The 27,960-nt window shown below is 43.2% G+C and overlaps 1 protein-coding gene across 2 annotated transcripts; it reads right to left on the bottom strand.

The window, feature by feature from the left end:
- Nucleotides 1-2,546: 2,546 nt before the first annotated feature.
- On the bottom strand, nt 2,547-27,906 carry git1 (G protein-coupled receptor kinase interacting ArfGAP 1). 2 transcript variants are annotated; one of them, XM_022207891.2, is made up of 21 exons: nt 27,457-27,906; nt 23,205-23,338; nt 22,592-22,704; nt 21,542-21,647; nt 19,796-19,882; nt 19,547-19,677; nt 19,335-19,429; nt 19,043-19,085; nt 18,280-18,306; nt 17,566-17,614; nt 16,925-16,997; nt 16,123-16,220; nt 15,062-15,173; nt 13,897-14,021; nt 12,167-12,319; nt 10,463-10,816; nt 9,100-9,180; nt 8,554-8,630; nt 8,147-8,323; nt 6,579-6,642; nt 2,547-6,436 (listed from the first exon to the last, which is right to left on the bottom strand). In XM_022207891.2, the coding sequence occupies exons 1-21, from the start codon at nt 27,506-27,508 to the stop codon at nt 6,221-6,223; spliced, it is 2,367 nt and encodes a 788-aa protein (XP_022063583.2). In that variant the 5' UTR covers nt 27,509-27,906; the 3' UTR covers nt 2,547-6,220. The 2 variants fall into 2 exon arrangements, with proteins under 2 accessions (XP_022063583.2, XP_022063585.1); XM_022207893.2 differs by lacking the exon at nt 10,463-10,816 and having other exon boundaries at nt 27,457-27,901.
- Nucleotides 27,907-27,960: the final 54 nt, after the last annotated feature.

Consider the following 27,960-nt stretch of genomic DNA (forward strand, 5'->3'; position numbering starts at 1 on the left):
CGTGTAAAAATCATTTCGGTGTCAACATCCAAAAATGGCAAAGCTTTCATTAATGAACAATCTTCAAATATCAAATTCAAACTAAAACAAGATCAATGCTAAAAAGTTTTTTTACTCCGCCAAGGAATGCGGTGGAGTTATGTGACAACTGGCGTGTGTTTGTCCTTCTGTTAATCTGTGCACAACATTACTGAAAAATAGACTAACAGATTTGGATGAAATTTTCAGGGAAGGTCAGAAATGGTACAATGACCAAGTGATTAGATTTTGGCAGTGATGCAGTTTGCAGCCTGGATCAATGATTTGTTAAAGATTTCTGTATCATTGTGAGACAATGGCACGGCGTCACGATGAGTGAAAACTACTTCCATTGCCTGCTGACGATCACGATTGCAATCCTACTACTAATCAACCACTGTGGACACAATTTAATCAATTCTAAGGGTGTTTCCGAGTCCCATAAATTCCCGCCGCCTGCTACATATTTAGATCATGCAATTCTGTATCCATACATAACATACACTTTATGTACACACGTCTGTGCTCAGTGCAAGGTTCATTTTGTTTGTGGGTACATCTACACTCAGCAAAACTATAAACGCAACACTTTTGTTTTTGATCCCATTTTTTATGAGATGAACTCAAAGATCTAAAACTTTTTCCACATCCACAATATCACCATTTCTCTCAAATATTGTTCACAAATCTGTCTAAATCTGTGATAGTGAGTACTTCTCCTTTGCTGAGATAATCCATCCCACCTCACAGGTGTGCCATATCAAGATGCTGATTAGACACCATGATTAGTGCACAGGTGTGCCTTAGACTGCCCACAATAAAAGGCCACTCTGAAAGGTGCAGTTTTATCACACAGCACAATGCCACAGATGTGGCAAGATTTGAGGGAGCGTGCAATTGACATGCTGACAGCAGGAATGTCAACCAGAGCTGTTGCTCGTGTATTGAATGTTCATTTCTCTACCATAAGCCGTCTCCAAAGGCGTTTCAGAGAATTTGGCAGTACATCCAACCAGCCTCACAACCGCAGACCACGTGTAACCACACCAGCCCAGGACCTCCACATCCAGCATGTTCACCTCCAAGATGGTCTGAGACCAGCCACTCAGACAGCTGCTGAAACAATGGGTTTGCATAACCAAAGAATTTCTGCACAAACCGTCAGAAACCGTCTCAGGGAAGCTCATCTGCATGCTCGTCATCCTCATCGGGGTCTCAACCTGCCTCCAGTTCGTCGTAACCGATTTGAGTGTGCACATGCTCACATTCGATGGCGTCTGGCACGTTGGAGAGGTGTTCTCTTCATGGATGAATCCCGGTTTACACTGTTCAGGGCAGATGGCAGACAGCGCGTGTGGCGTCGTGTGGGTGAGCGGTTTTCTGATGTCAATGTTGTGGATGGAGTGGCCCATGGTGGCGGTGGGGTTATGGTATGGGCAGGCGTCTGTTATTGACGAAGAACACAGGTGCATTTTATTGATGTCATTTTGAATGCACAGAGATACCGTGACGAGATCCTGAGGCCCGTTGTTGTGCCATACATCCAAGAACATCACCTCATGTTGCAGCAGGATAATGCACGGCTCCATGTTGCAAGGATCTGTACACAATTCTTGGAAGCTGAAAACATCTCAGTTCTTGCATGGCCAGCATACTCACCGGACATGTCACCCATTGAGCATGTTTGGGATGCTCTGGATCGGCGTATACAGCGTGTACCAGTTCCCGCCAATATCCAGCAATTTCGCACAGCCATTGAAGAGGAGTGGAACCCCCCCTCAATAAAACAAAACTGCACCTTTCAGAGTGTCCTTTTATTGTGGGCAGTCTAAGGCACACCTGTGCACTAATCATGGTGTCTAATCAGCATCTTGATATGGCACACCTGTGAGGTGGGATGGATTATCTCAGCAAAGGAGAAGTGCTCACTATCACAGATTTAGACAGATTTGTGAGCAATATTTGAGAGAAATGGTGATAGTGTATGTGGAAAAAGTTTTAGATCTTTGAGTTCATCTCATAAAAAATGGGAGCAAAAACAAAAGTGTTGCGTTTATATTTTTGGATTGTATATTAAATGGCCACATTCTATGGTGCCGTGATTTCTGCCACAAATTTCATTAAGATTTCATCCACCGAAAATGATTCTACTGAGCAGCCTTGGCAGAGTACAACGCGCTGAGTGCTTTTCTTGTTGTTTTTTGTGGCACTTAACAGTTAAATCCTGCTAATCTCAAGCTAAGTAAAAGACGGCTGAAAAGAAGGTTTTGGTGATTGTGAAATTATTGCCTTTGCCTGACAACATTTTTACCAGTTTGAGTCAACTGAACCACAATAAAAACACTATACAAAAGTTTTAATTATACGAGCGTGATGCAAGATCCAGTGATATTATTATTAGTTAACATGTTTCCATTTAGAGTTAAGGGTTTTGGTATTTAGCCTCGATTAAAACTGTCCTTACACGTGGCAAAACACTCCATTAGAGTGAGCGTGCGCACACAGAAACCAAATGCAGACAGACCCAAGACAATTAAATTGTTTTATTATTTTATTACAAATGTACAGCTTATGAGTTTCCATTACGATTGACCTTTTTAAGTCATTGTTTTCTCTACTTTATACAGTTTTTAACGTCTTCTGTTAAAAGATAACTCTCCCGTCACCCATCTCCCAAAATGTAGCACTGTGAAGAAACACAGGGACAGCAACAGTACGCGCCACAGTGCACTGCTGCGGCTGAGAATCAAGAGAGTGTGTCTGTGTTTGTAGGATTCTGGCTGCGAGTTGAATGTTTGTACTTGTGCATGACTTGGTCCAACTGATAAGCTCAGGGCGTGTGTCGGATTTGGGAAAGTATGTGCTAAATTCTGGACATAATGACGGCGTAGAAAGTCTGTCAAGTGTGACATGAACTGACGGGAAGCTTTAAACATTCACACTAGAGGCACCAGACGTAGTGTCCGCTAACTCCGGGGAAGGATTAGGCCATGTGCATTTGAGACCCTCCTCCTGCCGTTTTTGAGATGACTGTAGTGCTAAGCCAAAGTACGCTTCAGACCTGTCCCACTTACCTATCCCAAATCAAATCCTGCATCATGCACCTAATGTACTTGAACTAAGACCTTTGGGAGAGTGCAGTACATAATGTAGATCCTACTTCACCCAGCTGGTGTTTGAAAATAGTGCAACTAAGACCACGCTGTTCAGTAATCGCCTCCATCAATCTGTTGTACTCACTCGTCACTGCCTGTGGATTCTAGTAGGATCATTAATATGTACAATATGTCTACGTAGGAGGCTAATACCACAGCATAACCACACTCACAACACTTAAAATATCTACAAGTACATCAGGTGTCAAGACTTAAGAGCTGAATGAAGATTTGGCGAACAGATCTCACAGCCTGAAGCCCATTTAGGCAAAACAAATAAGAGATAAACATCTCACAAACATAACCCTAACATATAGCTTAGTATAAAATATAGCATGAAAATATATGTTCATATATATGGCTCTACTCTAAAACTTGGGCAATCATGATCGAAGGGACTGGCCCCTGCATGTGTGAGTGTGTGTGTGTGTCTTTGTGTGTGGAGTATTTCTGTTGTTTCAGCAGTCGGCACAAGATCGCTGGAACTCAAGCCTGTCAAACGAGAGATGACGATGACGACGATGATGTGCAAAGGCATTCAATATCAAACAATGATACATTTCAAGAGTCTTCTGGACATGATTCAAAGCACAGGAGACGTGTGCAGCTATGTAAAAGACTGACAGATAGTTAGAGCTCCCAAATAATGATCACAGGATAAAAAAAACAAAAAACAAAGCATGAATAAAGTAGGAGGGGAAATGCTGAGGGTGGTCTGGTATGAGCTCGAAGTATGGGCAGTTTCTTGCTAAAAGGCAGCGATTCGAAACAAAAAAATGAGATGCAACTGCTGTTTGATCTCACCCTTCAACGTTTCAAGTGAGTAATTAATGCGCAGAAGCCTTCTGACTGCAGATTAGACCAATGCAAGACCTAATAAAGCTGCAAACACTTGGAGAAATCAATGGTAGAGTAACAGAAGTAGGAGTAGTGGTGACCCTCAGCTAAAACAGGACAGTCCTTCAGAAGCGAGGAAGAACTTTTTAGATGCAACCTGAATCTTTAGTTACAGGTTTATCCATATTTGTTCGGCACAGTACAGCGAGCTTTAAATGTTCAGTAGGCTAAATGCGCTACATTTCTAACAGAAAATTGTTCCCAAAGCTGTCTCCTGTTGGCTGAGTTCAGAGACAGAGAGCTTGAAATGCCAACAGGCCGTGACGGAGAAGTTGGAAAACAGCGCGTGGGCTCGATTGTGCTTGCCAGACAGTTTTTAAAAGAGAAAATAATACATGGCAAACTAAAACCAAGCACACTTGAGATGGCTAAATCTATTGCAAATGAGCATATCTTCCCACATTAAAAAAAAGAGATAAAAACGTTTGGCCATGTGCACTTTCCAGGTTGCCAGATCCGATGCTTTCCACAGGTCTACTTAAAGCTTAACTGCAACATACCGGTATGTCGCGTCAACCCAACGGGGCTCAGCGTTTGCGAGCATGCATGTAAATAATAGCTGCTGTGTAATATAAGCGTAAATTAGCTTGCGAGGAAGACTGCAGGGGTTAATCCTCACACACAGACGGGACCGAATGTTTCTTTTATCCTGCTTGGCACTGCGAAAATGATTACGAGGCTGATTCTGAGATGATTCCACTGGCTCTGTTAAATGAGGCAAATTGTAAGATAAATCAAGCGCAAAAAGACAGCTGAGGATACATAAAAAAAACGAGCATTTTGATCCAGGTACTGTCATAATGCACCAAGGGGCTTCCGCTCTGACAGAAAAATCAAAACCGACGACAAATGTCCCCGAACACGCACTCTCTCCTTTGGCAACTGTTCAACCCCCCTTGGCCTCAAGACATACCACAACACGAAAAAAAAAAAAACCTCAACTGTCACCCAGAAAGGGAGATCTTGAGAAATGTCGAGGACCATTTCACAGATATTTTTTTTATGTGTGCATGTTTACTTAAATCCCAGTAAGAGGTTGACACGTACTCCCAACTGTCTCCCTATTCCACTAAATAAGAATCATATTTGAGACAATGAAATAAACATAAACAGTTAAATCAAAATGACAGTCAGTAAAATTATCAATAAAAAAAACAACAACAGGCATGATAAACAATAACATTAAATCACAATTATTCCAGTGTAAGTGTTTTCGTAAGTCAGTAAAAAAAAAAAAAAAGGTATTCTTGTCCTCAGGAGGTGCAAACCGATCCGATCTGCACATTCAAAAAAAAAAACTTAAAAGGAAAGAAAAAGAAGACAGAGGAAAGGAGAAATAAAAACATGCCAGATCATGCTGTGTACCACCAACAAGAGGAGGGGGGTGACGGGTTGGAAAAAGGTAACCCAGGTGGAAGCATCTGAGAGCCTGGGTGTGGAGTGGAGTTCGATGGATTCCAGGAGGTCCTTCTCTGCGCCGCCTGCTCATCCTGACAGGGCCGGCGTAGAGGAACAGAGGGACCTCGTTTCAGGCTGAAGAGACAGAGGGTCAAATGACAGAGAGGACAGGAGAGGAGGAACGCCCCGACTCCTCACAGGACGGAGATGGTGTGGAGAATGCCACGGTTGGTTCATCTACTTCCCTCTTTCGCAGCACACACACAACCTCCCTCCCCGGTTTCGCGTAAACGGGGAGAGGGAGGGACGACGAGTGACAAGTGAGAATAAATAAAGCGGTAACATTTCGGGATCCGGTCCACTGTACATCGCCACCGTTGTAGTTGCTTCTCACAGTTTAAGCAGTTCATTATACACATCCGATTCCAACGGTTTGCTAACGTTGCTGCAGCTGTAGTTCCCATGTTGGATCCTTCCACTCGTCCTTCCCTACTTTCACTTCCACATTTGTAGAATTTACCCTTTTTTTCTGTTCACTGTAGTGTTCATATCAAACAATCAACTCTTTTTTTGCTTCCCTCTCCATGCATTGTCCAAACTTTTCTTTTCTTCTTCGTGTCCGTTACACTCCCAGTCACTCCCCCTCCCTCATCCTCCCACCTGTAGTGTGATCACAGTTCCCCCTCTCCCAGAAGCCCCCCCCTGTGCATTGATCCTTTCCCTCTTCCCTCTCCATCTAGGCATTTGTTGGGTCACTGTTTCTTCTCGCGGGTGGTGATGGTGACCAGTTGCTTGGCAGCCTTGGCGATGTCGTAGGCGCACTGGATGACCTGCTGAGTGAGGAGCTGGTAGTCCACGGCGGGGGCGCCGGGCTCCGAGGGCGCCGCCTTACGGCACTCCACCTGCAGCCGCGAGGCACTGGAAGCCAAGAGGCGGAGAGAGCAGTGGACTGCATCCAATGCCGGGCGCTACGGAGAGATGGAGGCAATTAAAACTCACCCCTTGTGAAGAATGGACGGAGGATGTAAACAGATCAAGGCAGAGAAAGAGAGAAGACAGAGGAAAAAGAGATACACAAAGAGAAAGCAAACAAAGCTATTGGGAACTTACTTTGGGGAAGAGTGAAGCCATCTCAGTGACCGCAGAGTGGATCTTCTCAGAACACGGAACAAAGCTGAGGAGAAAATTAGTTTTTTAACTTAGTCATGTACACACTGACTGAGGCAACAAGACTGCATATTGCTAAATGATACTCTTGTTCATGTTGGACATTTTAAACCTTATCTCCACAACCACTAGTGCAAAGCTTTGAAGCCCACTAAGAGTGGACAACGGGAGCGAGGAGTGAAGTATCTTGGGGACGGACTTGTGGACTGGCAATTGATGCAAATAGAAGCAGCCAGAATGAGTTTACTGTAAGCCACAACATTCTGGAGAGATTATATTTCTAATCAGGTCTGGGAATGTCTTGGGATACCCAAGGAGAAGTTGGAAAGCTTGTTTGTTGGAGGGACATCTGGACAAATATGCTCATCCTGCTGCCAACGCAACCCGACTCCAGAGAAGAAGTAGAAATTAAATGAAGAATGGATTTTTAAAATAAGCCTTTTTAAGTGGGATCAAGACAACTGTGTTTGTGCTGTGCAGCTGTTAATAATCATAACTCTGTCAAGGAACGTGGCGGAGCTATATGACGATCGGCATGCGTTTGTCCTTCCGTCTATTTGTCTGTGCACAACATTACTCAAAAAAAGAAATACTGGATTTAGACTAAATTTTCAGAGAAGGTCAGAAACGATACAAGGACCACCTGATTAGATTTTGGTGATTTTGGCAGTGATGCGGCTTATAGTCTGGATCCACAGATTTGTTAAAGATTTCTGTGTCATTGTGAGATAGCAGCACGGCGTCACTGTAACTATGATAAGTGAACGCTGACATCAGCTGCCTGCTGATGATCACATGATTGAGATTCTTCTATAAATCCGCCGCTGCGAACTGATCAGGACTTATCCGTCGGAGATTATACAACGACTGAGCAGCTCTGGCAGAGTCCTGCGCCCTCTGAGTGCTTTCCTTGTTTGTAAATGTAACAGAATTTCAAGCAGTTCTTGCTACTGATGCAAATGTGAGTTCTTTTTGTGTTGATCCTGTACAGGACTACACACCCTTGCAGACATGTACACAAACAGTTGGAGATATCACAGATGCATAGTTACTTTATTTCTACTACTTTCTCGTTCATTATTTAGTAGTGCGATTAGAAATTCGGGGCTGCACACAGACATGCTGACATTGATTTTCAGCATGAATACAGAACGTGAAAGTGGGACCTCACGAATCTTCTGACTTTTTGGGTTTTAAGCAGGAGCTGTCAGAAAAGTTGCCACAGGGATAACTGGCTTGTGGCGGCCAAGCGTTCATAGCGACGCCGCTTTTTGATCCTTCGATGTCGGCTCTTTCTATTATTGTGAAGCAGAACTCACCAAGCGTTGGATTGTTCACCCACTAATAGGGAACGTGAGCTGGGTTCAGACCGTCGTGAGACAGGTTAGTTTTACCCTACTGATGATGTGTTGTTGCAACAGTAATTCTGTTACATTAATAAAACATAACTAGTGGGTTTATTTTATAGGAAACAGCAAACAGAATGTTTCCAGTTACTGTCAACCACTCACCTGTCGTGTTTAAACTCCTGAGCAGCCCTGAGCAGCTCCTGGATGTTCTTGGTCACCTGCTCGGTTTTCAGTATGACGTCCTCTGTGCAGGGTAGGGTGGGGTCTGGCTCCCCTGCATCCCCGCCACCTCCCTCCTCAGACTCGCCACGCCCTTCCTCCTCACTGCTGCGGCCCATACTGGGAAGATGAACATAGAGATGTACTTTAACACTATGTATCAAAGATGAAAGGCTGCAGATGACATTTTGCAGTATAATCACGGAATGTTCAGCATCTTAACAGAGTGTCTGCTTGCCCTCTGTTTCTTATTATTAACTGTTAGTGAAGATCCATCACTTTAGAATTTTTGTAGTAACAAAATCAACAATAACAGCAGTGTGTGCACAACAACTTGCAATGAGTCTGACCTTAGCGAGAGGTCGTATGTTTGTGTGTTGTCATAGTCACTGTCAGTGCCGCTGCCATGCTTCTCTGGTTTAGCGACCTAAGGAGACAGACACCAGCTCAGTACAGTTATCACATCATTCAACCTCCTGTGCTGCTCACTTCTGCAGAGCTTCAAGGATGCCTCCTTCTACAAAGATCACACATTACCTTCCATTTAAATGCAATGATTTACACTGGAGTTCACCTAATGTCATATATATCAGAAGTGTTCAGCAGCTTTTCTGTGAATTTGATTTACTCTGGCTGTTTATCTGAAGAAAAGAAAAAAAAAAAACAATTGGGCAACGTTCCAAATGTGCTGCCAAATGAGTAATACGAGTACATCTGTGGTCTGGACCAGATGTGAGGGATTTTCCAGAACTGAAATGCAAGAGAACCCTTGTAGTGTTTGCAGAAGACTGATTTCACAAAACATACAGGAGTACAATCTCAGATTCCTGAATGAATTGAGTGCACAATCATAAAGGTCAGAAGATAAGCAAATAGATAAAACAGCAACGGCTCACCATGTATCTCCCCATCTCTGTAGATCCAGATAAATGCTGGCCTCCATATGACGATGGACCCCCTGTACTACCCTTCCTTACCTGGAGAGACAAAGGTCCACAAGGATGGAGAGAGGAGGACAGAGATGAAGGAACAGAGATGAGAGCAAAAACAGAGGGAGAAGGAAAGAAAAGAGCAGCAGGAAGAGATGGATGGAAGATGAAATGGGCAGGGACAGAAAGAGTGTGGGGACAGAGAGAGGAAATGTTTTCATAAACAGCAGAAAAAGAAAATGAACGAGCCAGTGAGAGCAGCGCCAGATCAACTCAGCAGCTCACCCATCATTCAATCAGGACTACAGTTATCTAACAATACAATTCTAAGAATACTGTCAACTAAACTATCTGGTGATCACACAGCAGCTAAAAAAAAAAAAAAAATCACTAGCCACATACTTAAGACTAATGTTGATCTCCAAGACTAGAATGTATAATAAGCAGAAGTGATTTAGTGTGGGAGACTCCTACATTTAAGATGAAATGGCAAACAATGCAATGACAGACAGAATGCTTACATCCAGAGGATGCACGGCTGCACTGCAGTGAGCAAAGGACAGACAGGTGAAGAGACAGACAGGAAGAAAACAGACACACAGGTAAATCTTTGTGTAAAGAGATGGTGAAGTGCACGCCATCTTATTGTCCATGGCGGTCTCCATGAGACTGGGAGAGGCTGGTTGTGATGGTGAGTGGTTGTGTGTTTGTATAGTGCAGCTTTGTGAACGTTGCTAAATGCTAAATACTGCTAAACTGGTCACCTGACTGTCTGCAGTATCAGAAACACACAAAAAAAAACTGTCAAGATGTATTTTTCCAAATGTAGCGGTCAAACTGGAAATATACTTCTGATTGTGTGCGTGCACATGCGTGTGTGTGTGTGATCCCAGCATCTCCAGATTAAGCAGCTGTCCGGCAACAGGAGAGCTAACTGGGAGGTCAAAAAGAGTTGAAAAGGTCAAAAGGTGCAGAGCAGGCTAGAGCACGGAGCATCAGATGCGTTGCAAGGCAACAGAACAGACGACAATTATTTATTTTTTTCATCTTTCTCCTTCAGGTCACACTTCTGCATTTCTCCCTTTGTCAGACTTAGGGTCAAATCATTTTTGGACACAGCTAAACACTTTGATCTTGGGGTTTATGCACAACTGGACCTTTCAAAGAGAAGGATCGGGAACTGAGATGCAGGGAGAGAGAAAGGGAAAATAGAGAGATCAGGATTGGACTACCACCCATTAATTAGGCTGGAGACAGCCAATCAGGGCCACCAAAAGGAAGGTGGAAAGTGGAGAGGGGCCAGATGGGGGGGGCGGGGGTTCTAACTTACGCTGGGTGTGTTGAGGGGCTGCAGGCGGGCTGCCAGGGAGTCCAGGGCTGGGGGACCATGGGCCGTGGGGCTAGGGGCTGCCCCTGGTATGTACAAAGAGAAGGCCTGCCGTTCCCTCCGGTGGGGATGTGAGTGGGGGGCGACTGAGGAGGGCACCGAGAGCCCCTGGGGGTCCGCTCCTTGTCCAAACCCACCCAGTCCTCCTGCACTTATTCCTCCTCGCATCACACCCCCTGTCCAGTGACCTCCCCCACCTCCCCCTCCACCACCAGGCCCCCCTACCCCATGGCCAGCTGCTCCCCCAGCCTGCTGGCCCCCCCGTAGCGCACTGTTCTCTGTCTGCATCCGGGTGATCTACAGGAGAGGAGGAAGGCAGCAGGGAGGGATGAGAGGATGGAGGGAGGGATGGAAGGAAGGAGGAACATGGGGAGGTTGAAGGGAAGGGGGGAGGGGTCAACTGAAGAGTCAAAAACAAGCATCCATAATCACAGGTTCTTTAAAAAGGCTTCACATTTCAACTCATATGAGTCACTGATGAAGGAGGTGGGATATGTTGTAAATACACTTCAATAAGCAGGGATTAGACTTCAGGAAAGGGGATGGAAGGCTAAAGTACATGCCTGAAGACAATCTTTGCGTATATATACAGTATATATACACAAAGGCTGCCCTCAGGGGTCAACGAGGGGACATGAAGGCTCATTTACACTGAGGTACTGTTAACTACCACCTAATTTGACGCCCTTATTTGTCATTTGCAGTTTATGTTCCCAAGTGTTTGCTCGTGGAAAATGCATGTTTGCCTCAAACGGTCACTAAATCCTCTGTGAAGTGCCAAAAACAACACATGAATGAACCGTGGGTCACATAAGCCGACACTGGCAGCCACTAATACAGTAAGCTAACAACAATGATCTACAGCAAACCAAAAGATGCAACGATGAAAAACAAATGAGCGCTATCAAAACTAAACTAGGAATGACAAATAAAATGGCAATGGCTATTTGGAGCACCCAAGCTTCACATGAGAATGGCGTCTGCCTTAGCTTCTAGATAACAGTGTAAGCTGTCACCAAATACATCTTCCAGAAACAGCAGTGAAGGAAAATGACACCCTGTCAGAAAAAAAAAAAAAAATCAACTTGCAAAGACAATAATATATTCAATTGTCTCTCCATCATCTTGCCCTGCTTCTGTCTGAATCAATTGTCCTTTCTCTTTTACCAAGCTGTCTTTGTCACTTGTGTTCTTTAATATATCATAGCTATCTGATTTTATATTCCATCTTCTATGTTTTAGGCTCTTCCTTCATCTTTCTAATAAACAACTCAGCTTTTCTTGCATCCTGTCATGCTCTGCCTCTTCCAGATTCCCTGATGCTTTCCACTAATATTAAATAAAATGTCAAATGACAGCCATCCTGACAGCCAAGTGGTTAGGGAGCGTGTGCCATCAAGCAGCTTCATTCCCAGCCGGCTACACCTTTACTGTATGTCACTTCTACTCTCCGTCTATCTCACTGCTCCTGTCTATTAAAGGCAATACAATCACACACACACAAAAAGAATGTAACTGTTATATGTCTTACGCCCGGATTTCTGCATTCTCTGCCACTTTCCTTAACTGTCTTCTGCCACTAAGATTCTCATTTGCCTGGCTGCTCCCTGCCCATCCTCTCATACTGCTCCCCTCCATACTCCCTACCTCCTTTTGCAGCCGCTGGAGCTCCTCGCTTAGGCTGTTGTTGACCTTCATCAGCTGCTGCACCTTGGCTTCTGAGGAGGCCAGAGCCTTCTTTACCTCCAGATACTCCTGCAGGGTGATGGGACCGTCTGACAAGTCTGACGAGTCCATACTCTGAATTGATACGACATATGGACAGGTGGACGTACAGGTAGAAAAACAGACAGACGGACAAGAAAAAAACAAAGTGAGGAAATTGACATTATGGGAGTTGTGAGTCATTACCTTCAGTGATATATAAATCATACATTCTAATTTAACCCTCTGATCTCCAAGTAGTTTCTGCTCCTGTCACATGTTGCCTCATTCTTCTCTGCTTTATAAAGTTCTGCACATCTACAAAAACAGCACAGCCATGACTAGAAGTAGAGCGAACTCAATTCTGTGCACTATGACATGGCTACAATGTTATAAAAATGTATAAAACGTGTCCACAGATGTTACCAATATTCCAAAAAAATGGGGCTCCACATGCTATAGATTCGCTAAATTACTACGCCTTTAAAAATGTTTTACGATCTCTACAACCTGTGCTTTTCACACGCTCTGCACATCTAATTTTGGATGATATTTTACCACGCTGAATCTTACAACAACTTGCTCTTCCTCATAGAACCGTATGTCACATGTGATACGTTCAAGCAGTATTATAAAGTCAGTCTGTTTCTGGCATTGGTAAACAGTGTCATTTTGTTTAAAAAAAACATGCGTTTTAAACCCGCCACCAGGTTGTGGGATTCTGAGGATTGTACTGATATCAGAGTGTAATTTGTGCGGCTCTTTATGCAGAGGTAATGTGAGGATATATGCTATGAATTGATGCCTTTTAAGCCGTGTAAAAACAGTCCTTACGGCTGTGAGAGAGGAAGAGGGCTGGATCACCCACATATGGACAGTAGAGCCTCAGTTCTCACTTTCAATACACTGTCCTCCCCCACTTCCTGTGACTCTGAAGCCTGTTCAAATTCATCCCTCTACCACTCCCTAAAACTAAACCATTAAAAACATCTTTCATACACGGCTTTTCAAAGATCTGTGTTGATCATTCATCCACATTTTACATAAATGACTTCTACTTCATTCTCTTGCTTAATAATAGGCCATACAATTCTTTAATCCTCATATGGAGATGGGAGGGGAACCTCTAACTTGCTCTTTGTCAGAGTTTTGCAGAGTGAGCTAAATGTGTCTACAGGAAAATATGATGGTTACTGGTTTAGCTGTTGTTTTCTTTGTCATTTCTACCTCTCCCCATTTTTTCCTCCCTTTCTATTTTCCTCCCTTTCCTCTTCTCCTCCCTCTCACACACTCACTCTCTCTGTATGAACAATGCCTCTCTGACAAGGACCCAGAATAGCTGATGATGTCACTCAGGAACTATGTGGCAGCCCTGACTGGCCACTTCCCCGCAAAGCATGCTGGGAGAAGCAGTCATTTAAGAGGATACAATGGAGAAGCTTTGCTAGCTAATACAGCTGCTTCGGTAACACATTTAGAGATCAGGTGGGAGGAAAATGACTGAATTGTTAAGTATCATGTAAAAATGACATTTGTGAATTAGTAAATTTTGTTGAAAAAAAAAAAAAAAAACAACAATTTGGATTTTACTAAAGCTATCTTGGTGGTAGGTGTGCTTGTGGTGAAATGTAGCCTGGATCTATAAAAAGATAGTGCTTGCTCAGGTACTATACCTTTGCACGGTTGCTCCGTTGTGCGTTGTTGTTGTTCTGGATGTTCAGCTCGCTGTCTGTATCTTCATCAGAAGCTACACTGTCATAGTCATGCTGGTCATCATCAATTCCCAGATCCAGTGGGTCTGGATAAAAAAGGTTAAAATGACCAAAATTAATACACTTTTTTCATATCAACCCTTCTCTTTATTTACACGTCTCCTTTGAAGAGGCTCAAACTAATAACCCCGCTGACTGAGTCCAGCTTTCTTTCCCACTGCAGATTTGCATGAAGGTTTAACAGAAAAGAAAAAAAATTACCTGACAATGAAAATAAACAATAAATTTCTCTACTCAAAAATATACAATCCGGTCAGGTCGCAGTGTTTATCAACTATTAATCACAGTTTATAGTTTTAGTGTTAGAAAACATCCCAGGTAAATAGAATCACTATGCTAATAAGAACACCTTTTTTGACTCTAAAGTCATTGTTGCACCTGTCTGAGTTGCTGCACTGCAGTCACTAAGTGGGGAGACTGGAGTTGTCTCTGTGCACCACCGCCTAGCTAGCATCTAACTTAAGGGAGCATGAGCAAATTGTTGCGTCTAGTGACAGGCAGATGTTCAGTAAGTGAGGTGTTTTGGATCCAATTTTATTGCCTCTAAAAATATGCTTAATTCAGGAGGAGAAGATCGTTATTTCAAGCTGAATTTAGATGAAAAGATTTTTACATTTACAGGGCTGTCACACAACATGTCAGTGAAGGCAGAGCTCCGTTTATCTGAATGTGAAAGTAAAATAAGAATATTTTGCCCAGAAATCAATAAATAATAAGGAAAGGCCATTGTGATCTCAGTATGATCAAAATAATTGTGATTAGTTTGATTTTGACTGATTTTTTTTGCCATAATTGTGCAGTTTTAACACTTGACCTGATTTACAATGTAACTTCAAATTGTTGGATTGGTTCTAATTCACCAACTAGAATCACAGTTGCTTCGAAAATGTCAGCAGAAATGTTATGAAGCTTGAAAGTTTCCTGTTGTACAGAAATGTATTAGTCTAATTCAATAATGTGGCATGTATCCAAACCACTTTTTTTTTTTTTTACTTTTTTCTAAAAAAAGAAAAGAAAAGTGTTAATCCCTAATCCTAATCTGTCCACCCATTCCTTCCAGTCTCACCAGTGGGGCTGCTGAGACCTTTTCCCTGCTGTCTCCTTTTGGCGTCACTAAGGATGTCAATGATGAGCGTGGCAAACTCCCGAGCGTTGAAGCGGGCCAACTTCTGCCGGCCCTAAGAGAAGAACGAGTCAGGAATTAGCACTTATTATTAAAACACATGTATGCAATGGCATGACTGTCTGACATTCGGTAAAAAGTCTGTAAAATTCTATCATGAGCCATGTGGAATACCAATACAATGTAGCCCACATTCAGCGGTTCAGTGCCTGAGTGACGACTGTGGTCAACTAACATGTGCTGTGGAAAAACATAGTCATTCTCGTAATACACACACTCCAATGGACACCATCCCAGCTGTGCTCACACATACACAAACACGTGCAAAGAAACATAAACCGTACAATTAGGCTAGCATGCTGGCATCCGTATAAGAAAGCAAAAAGGTCAGTTTCTTCCAAACTGCCAGAGTGGAATCATGATCCAAGCTGATGCATTCAGAACACGCCACTGCGGGAGACAAAGTGAGGTAAAAAGTTCAACTCTAAATGTGTGCCGTGTTTTGTTTCTGTCTTCCACCATGAATAAATAGCAGTTCCTGACCACAGCAAACTGCCCAATCAAGGCAGAGCAAACGTGGCGATGTGGGTGTTTTTTTTTTTCTGTATGTGTACGCTTCTGTTAAAGTCAGTGTTTACACCAATGAGCCGCACAGACGAAGAGAAACTATGCGAGTGGACATATGGGATTTCTCTCTCTCACACAGAGAGTGAGGCAAAGAGGAGGGGGCACAAGGATTGCTCTCTCTCACAGCTGAAGAACATCCCTTGCTAATTTCACACTCATTCTCGGCTTCCTTTCAAACACACACTGTCAGTTTGTCTGAGATGGAACCAGGTTTCATTTTGTCTTTTCCCTTGCAGGTTCTTTGCATTTCTCTCTTCTTTTTCCTCACTTTAGTTACTGTCTACAGGTTAGTATGTGCTGCAGGAGACTGAGCAGCCAAACATGCATGGTATATGCATGCATGTGTGCATACATGAGTGTGTGTGCAGTGTGTTTACCTGGTTGCGCGTGGCAGAATATTCAGGATTGACGGGTAGAAAAGGGACGGCGCTACGTTCTGTTACCAGAGTGCTGTGGTTTTGGGTTGTAAGCCACACTGGAGACAAAAACATAAAGCAAAAAATAAGTCTGAGTGTGTGTGCTTGAGTTTATATTAAAGCAACAAGATCATTTTGACTAAAAGCATGCGCAGCCACCCACATCCAACGTCCAGTCCATCCACCCACACATAAACAAAGTACAGTGAAGCTGTTTTGTGCTCTGTGACCGCCCACTGTGTACAGCTGGTGTGTGTGTGTGTGTGTGTCTGCATGTATGCATGTGTGTATCCCTGCCACTTACCTGTGGTGCTTCTGTCAAAAAGCACGCTTTCACTGTTGCTGTTACTGAAGGAAAGAGAGAGAAGAAAAGGAAAAAAGGAAAAGAACCGAGGAGGAGGAGGAGAGAGACTCAAGAATTTGTGAGGCGCTTCCTCACTCCGACTCTCCTCCTCCCTCACTCTCTCTCTACATTTGGCCTTCTTCTTCTGCAGTCATTTTCCTTTTCTCCTCGCTCTGTCCTTCAAATTCACTCTCTATTGTCTCAATGCTTATTTTCTTCCTCTGCACATCTATTTCTCTTCCCCTTGGTTTCCTGTCAAAGTTTGCGTCAGTTCCACTGTGACGCTACATCTCCCCTTTGTTGTGAACATGAACTTTTATTCCATATCGGGAAAAAGACAAAAAACACACACTTACACACACAGATATTTCTACCTTACAGAGGATATAAAGAAATGAGTAGAGCAGAGATGACGTTCACCTGCATCATTTTCTCTGCGATCCACCTCGTCGTAGACATCCATCGCCAGTTCCTCAAACAGCCGATTGTTGAGCTGCGCGCGCACACACACACACACACACACACACACACATTGACCCCAGATACATTAAATGTCAATTCTTACATGCCTATCTACATACATACTATTAGAGCAACGCAAATGAGTGTGGAAGCAAGGGTGAGTAGAAAAAAACAGAATGATATAGAGACATCTGGACAGGATTTTTTAAGATTACACTTGGCATGCTCTCCCAGTTTCACTCAACCATCACACTTTTTTTTTTCTTTTACTAAAGCTGTCATGATTTATGACTTAAGCCCTTCAAATGTTGATAAGCGATCATCAGATTCTGAATTACAAGCATTCTGCGGGGCTTGACAGATGGCCCAGGAGAGAACAAACATTATTTCAGCGAGGAACAGAAAATCTGGCTGTTACACCAACCAACTTTGCCCATTTCTTTCCAACAAAGACCTTATCTTTTTACATTACTTCCAGAAACTGAACAAAACCATCTCAATCCACTGTCTATAATCTGACACAGTCTTTGCCCTTGACTGCCAGTGGAATTGCAATGTAAACATACAATAAGCCGTGTGAATCGCAGGATACAACTCACCGCTTGGAGCTTCTTCTTGGCCGCCTTGGCCAATTCTGAAAGGTCCAGGCTAGACAAAACACAGAAGTTCACAATCAGAGAGGTATCGCAGACGTACAGTGGAATAAAGAGACAGACGGGGAGTGAGGAAGATACAGAGATGGAGACGGGAGCGAGAGGTGAGGAGGTGGGAAGGATGTTTTGCAAGAAAGAGGGAAGAGGGCGGGTACATTTTGGGTGAGATGTGTTGGGTGTCAGATAAAGACAGCTTGATCTAATGGCGACTTATGACAATCAGAACCTTTTTTTTTTTTAACTGTATGTTGCCGTATACAATGTTTGATCACAAAGACATGAAAGGGCTTTACGTTAAAGGCTATACAGACTGATTACAGACAATTTCTGTTTTTTTGTCTACAATACATGTTTATGTGTGATTCACAAAAGTTGAAATGCCTGCTTTGATTCTCCTGAGCACAAAAACACTGGGCTCACTGAAGGCCCTTTCAAACTACTCCCTACTCTGTTCCTTCTTTCTTCTGATCAAAATGTACAGTTCTGTTTTATAGCAATAACAGTTCAATGCCAAATACTCTTCCCTCTGCAAAACCACTCAAGAGGGAGCCCTATTCTGACATACAACACGGCAGTACACAAAGACTGGGTAGCAGAGAGAGAGGGGCCTGAAATGGAGGAAGAGATTCTGGAGAAAAGGAACAAGGAAAGTAAAGATACCTCTGTGTCGGGCACTTAGGACGAGCTCTGGCTCCACCAAGCGCAGCGAAATGGAGAGAACAGAAAACGAGTGAGAAAAAGGAAGAAACAGACAGACAGAAGGAAGGAAGGGGAAGAGAAGCCACATCAAAACAGCTTTAATTGTTGTTATCAAGAAGAACCATTCACCAGAACAGAACAGATGCAGGTGGAGTTAGACGGCAGCTGAGAAGTAAGACCCACTTCAGTAACAAACGGCTTTTGAGGTGCGTTTGGTTTAGCTGCAGAACATTTGTGAAACTAATTTTTTTGAGTTACAGTTGGGGAAAAAAACAGGGCCCATTAAATATTTGAAAGAAGCTGTGCCAAGTCATGCAGAAGTTGATTTATCACGGCCTGACTGTGCACTTCTGCATCGCTCAAATCAAACCTCCAGTTCGGCATTAGTACACCAAGCACAATTCAAGCATCTAACTCATCGGAGTAACGGGATTTTACAATAAACAGCCAGCTTAATAAAGACGCCAAAGACCTCCTTTATTTAACTACTTCATGGGTGGAGTGACATATACTACGGTGCCACCCTGTGGTCAGAACACTACACTACAGCGGGGTCAACAAATCCATGCCGGAGAGATGCAGTGAAACGAAGCAGTCACAGAAAAATGGCAAGCTAGGCAGCTGCGAGTACACCAATACAGATTATTACATGCAATCAAACCACACCGTGCAACAGGGTGTTTAGAATCAACATGACTGAAAAGGATATTCGCTTGGTTCATACCTGTCTGCCATTTGAGGAATGATATAATGGCCATTCTTGTGATCTATAGAGGGAGAGGAGAGGAGAGGAGAGGAGAGGAGAGGAGAGGAGAGGAGAGGAGAGGAGAGGAGAGGAGAGGAGAGGAGAGGAGAGGAGAGGAGAGGAGAGGAGAGGAGAGGAGAGGAGAGGAGAGGAGAGGAGAGGAGAGGAGAGGAGAGATCATTACTGGACAAACACTACACTACATTCCTGAGGTCATCTGCTATGTTTAAGGGCATGTGAGGTGAACACACAGACTGGTGCATTGGGTTACCTGGACGCCGGCCACATAGGTAGAAAGCTAGCCTGTCTGTCAGCTCATACTGACACTCCACCAGACGCTCTGCTAGCTCTATATGGCCCGCCTGCCTGGAAAACACACACACAAATTATTCTGTTTTACTTTTTCCATCAGTCAGTTCCAACAACATGATTTGATTTGAGCCTTTATTTGAAAGTCATCTGTGTAACTGTATAGTCTTGTACCTCGCATAGTCCATGGGTGTGCGTCCATTGATGTCAGGCGCCCCAGGATCTGCACCGTACACGACTAGCAGCTCTGCTTGCAAGATCTGGCCTGCCTTGGCTGCAACATGGAGCGGGGTAGTGCCTTTCTCCTGGAGGTTTAGGTGGACACGCACGTAAAGGCAATCAAAACTGGAGGTCTCACATAAAGAGAATAACTGAACAGCATGGCTGAATGTTAGATCATGAGTCAGCAAGGTTTTTCCTGACCGGGTGGAAGAAGTTGGCCTGAGCGCCGAGGGAAAGCAGCCGAAGACACGTCTCTAAACTCCCCGTCCGCACACTCGAATGAAGTTGCTAAAAGAGGAAAAAAAGATGACACGTAGAAAGACGAGAGAGAGGGGGGAAAAAAACACAGAGTTAGATGTATAAAGATTAAACATCATGGAGAGACAGAAACAGGCAGAATTCCTTTATTAGTCCAGGGGAGCTCCCCAGCACTGGAGATCATTATTACATCCTGCTGCGTCATTCAGATCACTTCCTGCTAGGGAGTTTTATGAGTGCGAGTGAGCATGTGTTTGTGTGAGCGCACATGTACGACTTTATGTGCAAGGTCTCCGATCGGCATTTAGAAATGAAACAACCTTTGTGCTTGGACATGCTGTTCTACAGTATGGCTACGTCCATATGGACTAATTAACTTGAACTCATTACAGCGCACCCCTCTGCTGTGTTTGGAGTTATATTTGTGCACAGGTAACTAATAACACTACTGGCACTACTTCCTGATAGCCTAGCATTATGGTAGATCAAAAAAGAACTCAGCAAACCTGAGAGTGCACAGTGCAGAAATGTAAAGCTAGAAAACACTGGGCAGGGACATTGAGAGGGGAAATGAGTGAAACTGAGTCATCATTGTGCCCTCAGAACAATCAACCCCAACATTAAAACTCCCTGCCTAATATTGTGTTGTGCCACTGAAATAGCTCTGGTGAAATAAAGCAGACACTCCACAAGATCTCTCCTGAGGTATCAGGAACCAAAACCTTAGCAGCTGATGTTTAAAGTCCTGGAAATAGCGAGGTGAATTTGGAACCATTTCTGAGCAGTGTTTGCAGTGTGGCAGGCTGTATCATCCTGCTGAAAGAGTCGACTGCCATCTGGGAACTCCGCTGACAGTAAGAGGTGTACGAGGTCTGTAGAAATGTTAAAGTAGGTGACACACGTCAAAGTAGCACCCCCATTCACCAGGACCCAAGGTTTCCCCAGCAACAGATTTCAGACCAACCACGTTCTTTCAGTGCTCCATGGTCCAGTTCTGATGCTCATGTGCCCACTGTAGGCACTATCAGCGGTGGACAGGGGTCAGCATTGGCGCACACTGCAAGCAGCAAAGCATCGTTCGTTCTGACACAATTCTATCACAGGAGCACGAGGGTTTCCACCAGTTTGTGCTGTAGTTGCTCTTCTGTGTGATCAAGCCACACAAGCCAGCTTTCCTTCCCCATGTGCATCACTGAGCCTTGGCTGTCCATAACCCTGTCGGTAATTTAGGTTTCATTTCTTGGACGAGTTTCAGCAGACACTAGCCACTGCATACTGGGAACACTCCACAAGACCTGCTGTATTGGAGATGCTTTGACACAATCATCACTCTTTCTTCCTCATCAGAGTCACTCAGACCCTTACACCTGCCCCTTTTTCCTGCTTCTAAGGCTTCAACTTCATGCGACACGCAACAAATTTCACTCTCTGACAGATGCCATTATCACAGAAATTGTTTTCAGCGCTTTTAATGTTGTGACTGATTAGTTTTATGTGATCAGTGATAACAGAAAACACAGGAATAAATTTATCGAGGACGAAATAGATTTTTGCTACCTCAAACTAAAGTGTTCTTTAAATTTAGAATAATTTCTCTATAAATTATATTATATTGTACTTGCAAAAAATCTTGCCCACCAGCGAGGCACAAATATCTCTCTGCTGCTGTGAAATACTGAGAGCTCTTACCTTACTGAGATCCTTAGTAGTGACACCATCATCGTCACGGCAGGGCAGCTTGTGCACAAATGCCAGCATCTGGTATTTGGCTCTGATGAAGTCTGACTTGGTGGGACTGCACAGGAGAAGGTAAGATGGTTAGCACAGGTCAAGGCCTTCGAAAAGACAGCAAGTTAATGCGAGGATAAATACATGCCGTCACAATTTATGCATGAAAACGCAGCACACCGGGCGCATTAAGCTTTATTTCTGATAACTGTGGATTCTTTGTTTTGCAAAAAGCCCTGTAGTGCATACACAAACACAAAAACCTTTGTTATTTTTTGCTAGCACAGGGAAGGTGATTTGTATTTTGACTGAGAAGCAGTTTGTGCTTTGATTTCACTTTTCTCTTTCTCCTCTTGATCCTTTGTGCCGAGTAAAAATCACAGAAAAAGCCCACCTATTCTTTCATCTAATGAAAATTCTGCAATCAATGCTTAGACGCCAGCAACATTGTTCTTTCTGAGCGAGGTGAGACTAAGGTTCTTGCCCATTTTACTTCATAATTACAAACATTGTTGAATAATATAGAAACTCCCCACAGTAGAGGACAGTTGATTTCCATAATAAACCAGACCTGATGGGTTACTACTACTGCCCTGCTTGTGTTACAAACACATAAATTTGATGTAAGATGCAGTAACTTTTAAGATGCTGTGTACACTACATTTCCAGATTTGTGTAATGTGAAAGAAATGAGCAAATATTTTTCCTCCGTACCCAATTCTCGATCTTATGACTCTCCCATAGCCATAAACCAAAAAGCACTAACACCAAGCAGGCAAACCCTATTTTATATTTAGTGATACTAAAGGTTCTACGCAAGCACAACAATATTCATTAGGAAGGTGATCCATTGCTTTAAGAAAACTGTTTAGAGAGCATTAAGAAACAATTGGGTGCAATTCCTTTGCACCACTGAAAACACCAATTACATTCAGAGAGGGACAATAATTTCTGTTTGTGTGTGTTTTACTGTTTTTCTCTGTGTTTTCATCTTGCAGGGAAGATACTTACTGGACCTTGTCCTGGGGGTTCGGTTTCCTACGACCGCTCTGCACCTGAGCAGGGTCCAGGAGACTGTGTTCCCATATGGAGTTGGCCCCGTTACTGGCCAAGGTCTGAACCATCTGAAGCACACACATGCACACACACACAGCAGTGACTCAGTGATGATGGAGCACATTTTGTTAAGTAAGGCCACAGTGCATCCCTAATGCAAATCTGTTTGTGTGTTCAACGCTGGAATCAAAACTGGTTATAGAACCAATTCAGCCAAAAAAACTCCCACACTCATTTCATGGCTTCTTAATTACAGAATAAAGCCGAGGCAACATGGAGCTACTCAACCTGTATTTTGGACAGACTGACACAAACAAAAACGGACAACACCAGACATACTTAGCTATGAACAAAAAAACGGAAAGGCATAGAATTTAAAATTCACAGGGCAGAAGCCACACAAACTGTGGGAATGGATTCACATCCTCTGTGCTGAGTCAGATTCCTACACCAGTCTTTCCTTTTTGTGGCATTATTTTCAGCATTGGATACCATACTTGCTTGTATTTTACGAGCCCTTCCATATTTCCATTTTTTTCGTCTCTTACTCTTCTCTTCTCAGTCTTACCTGCAGTAGTGCTGGAGGCCACCCACTGTGCCTCAGGTGCTTGACGACGGAGATGTGGCGGCCTAAGCTGCGGTGGACCGAACAGCATTCATCACAGATCAGGACCCCTCGGTTGATACTGGTCCAGCCCGGATCTGACAGGCAAACAGAGATAGACAGATGGCATTACAGTCTTTGTAAACATACTGTGTGTGACAGACTTCAGCCTTGCAAAGAAAGTGCTTCATCATAACAGTCCACTTTGTAAATGCTGCACTAACACCCCAACTCTGAGTTCTGCATTCTAAAGCTTATGCATATGATATAAAGACGGTGGTCTAATTTACAGTTTACTGTACTGCTATGGTGCCATTATTCCACAGTAACGTGTATTCTCTACACACATATGCTCCTTTATTAGTGTTTAATGAATCCATGGATATGCATGTGCACACATGATGAATAACAGCATTAAGCATTAAGATCAGTGAAGCGTGGCCATTAAAACTTTGTAAGCCTTGAACATTTTTCAAGCCAATGTGCAGTTGTTTGTAGAATGCACATTAACAGCAAAGCAGGATATGCACCTCAGCAATAAATCAAAACAGCTGCATTAAAACAACAGGGTTGTAATTAAGATATTTTTTTCAAACAAATGCTGAGTCACTGTAAAGAATGGACAATTAAGACCACTGAATTTTATAATGACTGAATGCCTTACAATCATTTACAGCATTAAGATGTGAAAATTGTTAACATTGATATCTTACTATGGCTATTTTGTCAGTATTATATCAACGAAAGATACACAAATTACTAGCTAGTTTCTGTGAGCTGGCATCTACCAGTGGAAGGCTTTGGATAAGACGTATTTAAAATCTCAGCATGCTACAAAAAGTAACCAACAACGGGCAGCAAGTGCAGCTGAAGGTCAAAGCCAAGTCAGAGTCAAGGCAGCAGACGTTTTGCTAAACATTATAGTATAGGAAAACTACAAAAAAATACATTCTGATAAAATATAGTCTCAAAATGTGAATGCTTCTACAAGCATGCACACACCAATTAAGCTCTGATCCTTCAGTCATAAGCAGCTTGGAATAAGACAATTGCTGCATCACTAGCTTCAGCAAATGTTGCTGGTTTCTTACAGTGTCTGACGTTTCCATACCAACATCTGGTATTTGTTTTAGTCTATTTGGTGCAATATTGCAATGATGTCTAAAGGCCTCAGGAGAGATTCACTTCTTTGAGCACCTGGAACTTATTTTTAAATAGGAAGAAATAAGTGTGTGAATGAGGTGAGGACATGAAGGGAAGCAGCAAAAGCCACTGTCAGTGCTCTGACACTGAAGAGTCAGAGAGCCTGGGTCATATTTACACCCTCAGGACCCTGATGGGATGAGTGGCTCACAACTAACACGGCCTGCAATATGAAAACAAGCATCTCTCTCCACACTTGCATCCACATGATTCATGCACAAACACACACATATCTATTATCTGCATTAGTTGCTCTCAGGCTGGGATAAAACTGTCTGGGCTTAGGGTATTAATGGAGCTAAAATAGTCCATCATCAAATGAACTGACACGCTTTAAGTCTTTTTGCCTGCAGAAAAAGTAGCAGCAAATGCAAAATGGCTTTGACAAGAGCTATAGCCTAGTTTAGAACAGTAGTCCATAGGCTTTAAAGGCCGGACTGCAGCAATTTAATTCCTTAATCTGTGTAATAAATATAAAAACTCCCACAGGCTTGTCTATCTGCTCGGCCCACTGGATCAATACGAGGCTACACCATTACGCTGTTCGACCTGGATAGACTGTTAGCAGTGCTGAATTGGCCAAACCTGCAGCATGACATAATTTTGCCTAAAGTTAGCCTAATTCATAAATACGGTATTGACACTTGTTTTTATAAGTGTCACTTGAGCCTGCATAAATATGCAATAATGAGTATTAATGGTAACTTAGAGCATTTTAAATGCGGTAAGCTCTTGTTGCAGTAGCACACACTTACATATTTCAACTGGTAACAGGTTAGTTTAATCTTATCATAGGCTGATTCATATTTCACTGGAGTAATCTCACAGCTGCAAATAGCCACTTTAATGCAGTATAATTTAATAATAGTCAGACCACTTGTGGGCTCAGGTAACTATTTGGTTAATTTATTTTATATGCATAGTTTTTTTATTTACTCTAACATTTTAGATTTTACAAAACATGTTGCAGCATCAACAGCAGGGATTGATAATCTAACAAAACATATGGATTCAGCATCACTGTGAAACTGCTTCTGAACACTTTCACAAGAGTCTCCGTTTCTCAGACAACTGCATCTGTGCTCAATAAAGAGTTTATTATCATGACGACATGATTCATTGTTGCTATAAACTGTGCAGATTGCCATGGTGTGACATTAAAGCCTCCTGAGGCTTGGCTAGAAATGGGAGTATCAGTCGTCCTTTGTAGCCATGCCATCGAGTTATCCCCTAGTAGGACACAAAGCTGGGCAGTAGGGAGGTGGCCTGTCACCAGTGGCTAGGTCAGCATTTTGCAGAATGCACTGCGTGTGTGCACGTCGTCGTAAGGAGGGGCTGCATGCAGAGGGCTGATGGTGGTAGAAGAAACACACAGCTAGTAACAGGTACGCTGACACAAACAAGCCACCCACCATTAAAAAAAATAAACAATTTTGTCTGAGGAAATCCATGTAAACACAGTACTGTCTTACAGCACTTTTCCTTTTTTCCCCAAACAGGATTAATTTCTCAGCACATTAATTATTCTGTAAGTTGCTACTGTAATCAAGGGAAGGGGTTTAATTGGGCCTGGTCAATGCTAGTTGAATTTTTAAGTGGAAAAAGCTTTTAAGAGGACACAAGAAACACTGGTGCTGAAGTATGAAAGTAAATGTATAGTAACAGCAGGTAATAAATCAGTCCCTGAGTGTAACTAGGATGGTATTGAACCCTAAGAGTCTGTACAGACACATACACAGCTATAATCAGAGGGAGCAGCTGTCTTATTACATGTACACATGAATGGATGCAAGCAACACACCAGATCACCAATGATCAAGTGCTTCAAACTAAACACGAGTGCATGTGAGGCTGCAGGGCATGGGAAAGGGAGGGAACACCAAGCCCTGTTTTGGCATCACCTCTATCCTTACTATGCACAACACAGATGGGACCAAACCAGGTAAATCTAACCTTCAAAATAAATGCTCATTGTAGTGGAGATGCCTCTGGCCTTCACAGTATGGATCACATATGATTCTTATCTGATAAGTTTGGACCTACTCTTTTCAAGTTCCTGTTGGATCAGGCTAAATATCCCCTTTAAGATGTCTCTTCAGAGAATTTGCTTCTGTGAATTTACTTCTTTTCAGTCGTATGTTGGATTATGATGACTGTTCCATTTTAGCTTTCCAGTTAATTCACTCGTCAGCTTCTTCAGCATTAGTGACTAATAAATGTGTAAACTGTGGAGAAGACAAAAAAAATCCGAAGAAATAAGCAAGCTAAACAAATAGAAACTTTTCCCGAATATGGTTTTTCCATAATTTATTGTAAATACCAAAAACTTATGGCAGATGTCGTTAAAACTACTGGCTGTTAGCTGAGGCGTTAGCTGATTCAGCTTGGCATTAACTTGCCGTTTAGCAAAAGTTAGCTAAAGTAGCTAACGTCGCAGCTAAGCTAAGTATGTTAGGTTCACAAAACCCTAAAGCAAAAAAGCCTAAAGCAAGTCACCAGCGTTTTTAAATATAATCCTGATATTGTATGTTTATACATTCAGCTGAAGCTAAAGTCTTAAGAACAGCCAGTGGCACAGTGATTCAAAATCACTAGCTCGCTAGCCAAGCTAAGCTAACGCGTTAGGAAGTCTGTCCCCGGTCACAAAAATCAAAACAAACGTCTCTCCAAGTAGGAAGGCAGCATTAATCTGACACTCATCTTCCACTGCAGCAAATAAACTGCTCGTCCTCACATATGGTCTCGGTCACATATAAACAAATATCAGGCTGCTCAATGAGTTACATCAACGTTCAGCAGCTGTTAAGCTAAAGATATTCCCCGTTGTGATAACACGCCTATTTTTCACTGTTTATTTTGGGCCTAAACGATGCTTAGGAGCCCTGGCCGTTTTCCTGCTCTGCGGACCCGCTGACAGTGACAGCAACCTCGGCCCTGTTGTCCCACGATGTCGCCCCACCGACGTATTGTTCCAGCACAATGGTCTATTTTGTGTTTTTTTCCTCCCCCCTACCTGGCGCACTGCAGTCGGCGCAGACTTCTGTCCTCTGTAGCTTTCTTGACATCTCGAAAGTGGCTGAAATCGAGAGGTGGATGTCGGCGATGATGTGAAAATTCGCCCGTCTTCCCCCCGAGCTACCGACCGACGTCTGCCCTCAACCGATGCGGCCCCTGAATCCCCGGAAGCCGGGCGGTGTGATCGGCTTTTCCCGGCCAGCTGACAGCAGAATTTCCCGTTTAATTCCTGCGGTCTCTTCGCCCACTTTCACTGCCGAACTCCAAGTCTGGGCCCAAGTTATGTGAACATAGTTATTCTGTTTTTGTGGGTCTCATATCGGAATATTGCTACCGTAAATCTGTTCGCTGCATTGCCTGCAACTCACCGAGAGACGGCAGCTCTCTACCTGTCAGTCTGTGCACACACACCCAAAAGCCTGCAGCCTACCTATGGAGGGCACAGAGGGCTAATCCTGACACTACTAGAGGTGAGGTGCATTTAACAGACAGATAAACATAG

This window comes from Acanthochromis polyacanthus, chromosome 13 (genome assembly GCF_021347895.1).
Source record: "Acanthochromis polyacanthus isolate Apoly-LR-REF ecotype Palm Island chromosome 13, KAUST_Apoly_ChrSc, whole genome shotgun sequence".
Taxonomy (NCBI): domain Eukaryota; kingdom Metazoa; phylum Chordata; class Actinopteri; family Pomacentridae; genus Acanthochromis; species Acanthochromis polyacanthus.

Bases quoted from the DNA above. Each gene is read 5' to 3' on its own strand.
- git1 (XM_022207891.2), bottom strand. From the start codon at position 27,508: ATGTCAAGAAAGCTACAGAGGACAGAAGTCTGCGCCGACTGCAGTGCG. The intron at 14,022-15,061 runs GTGAGACTGGAA...TTTTTTATCCAG, and splicing joins AGGTCTCAGCAGCCCCACTG to ACCCACTGGATCTGGGAATT. The intron at 8,631-9,099 runs GTGAGCCGTTGC...CTGTCTCCTTAG, and splicing joins CAGAGATGGGGAGATACATG to GTCGCTAAACCAGAGAAGCA.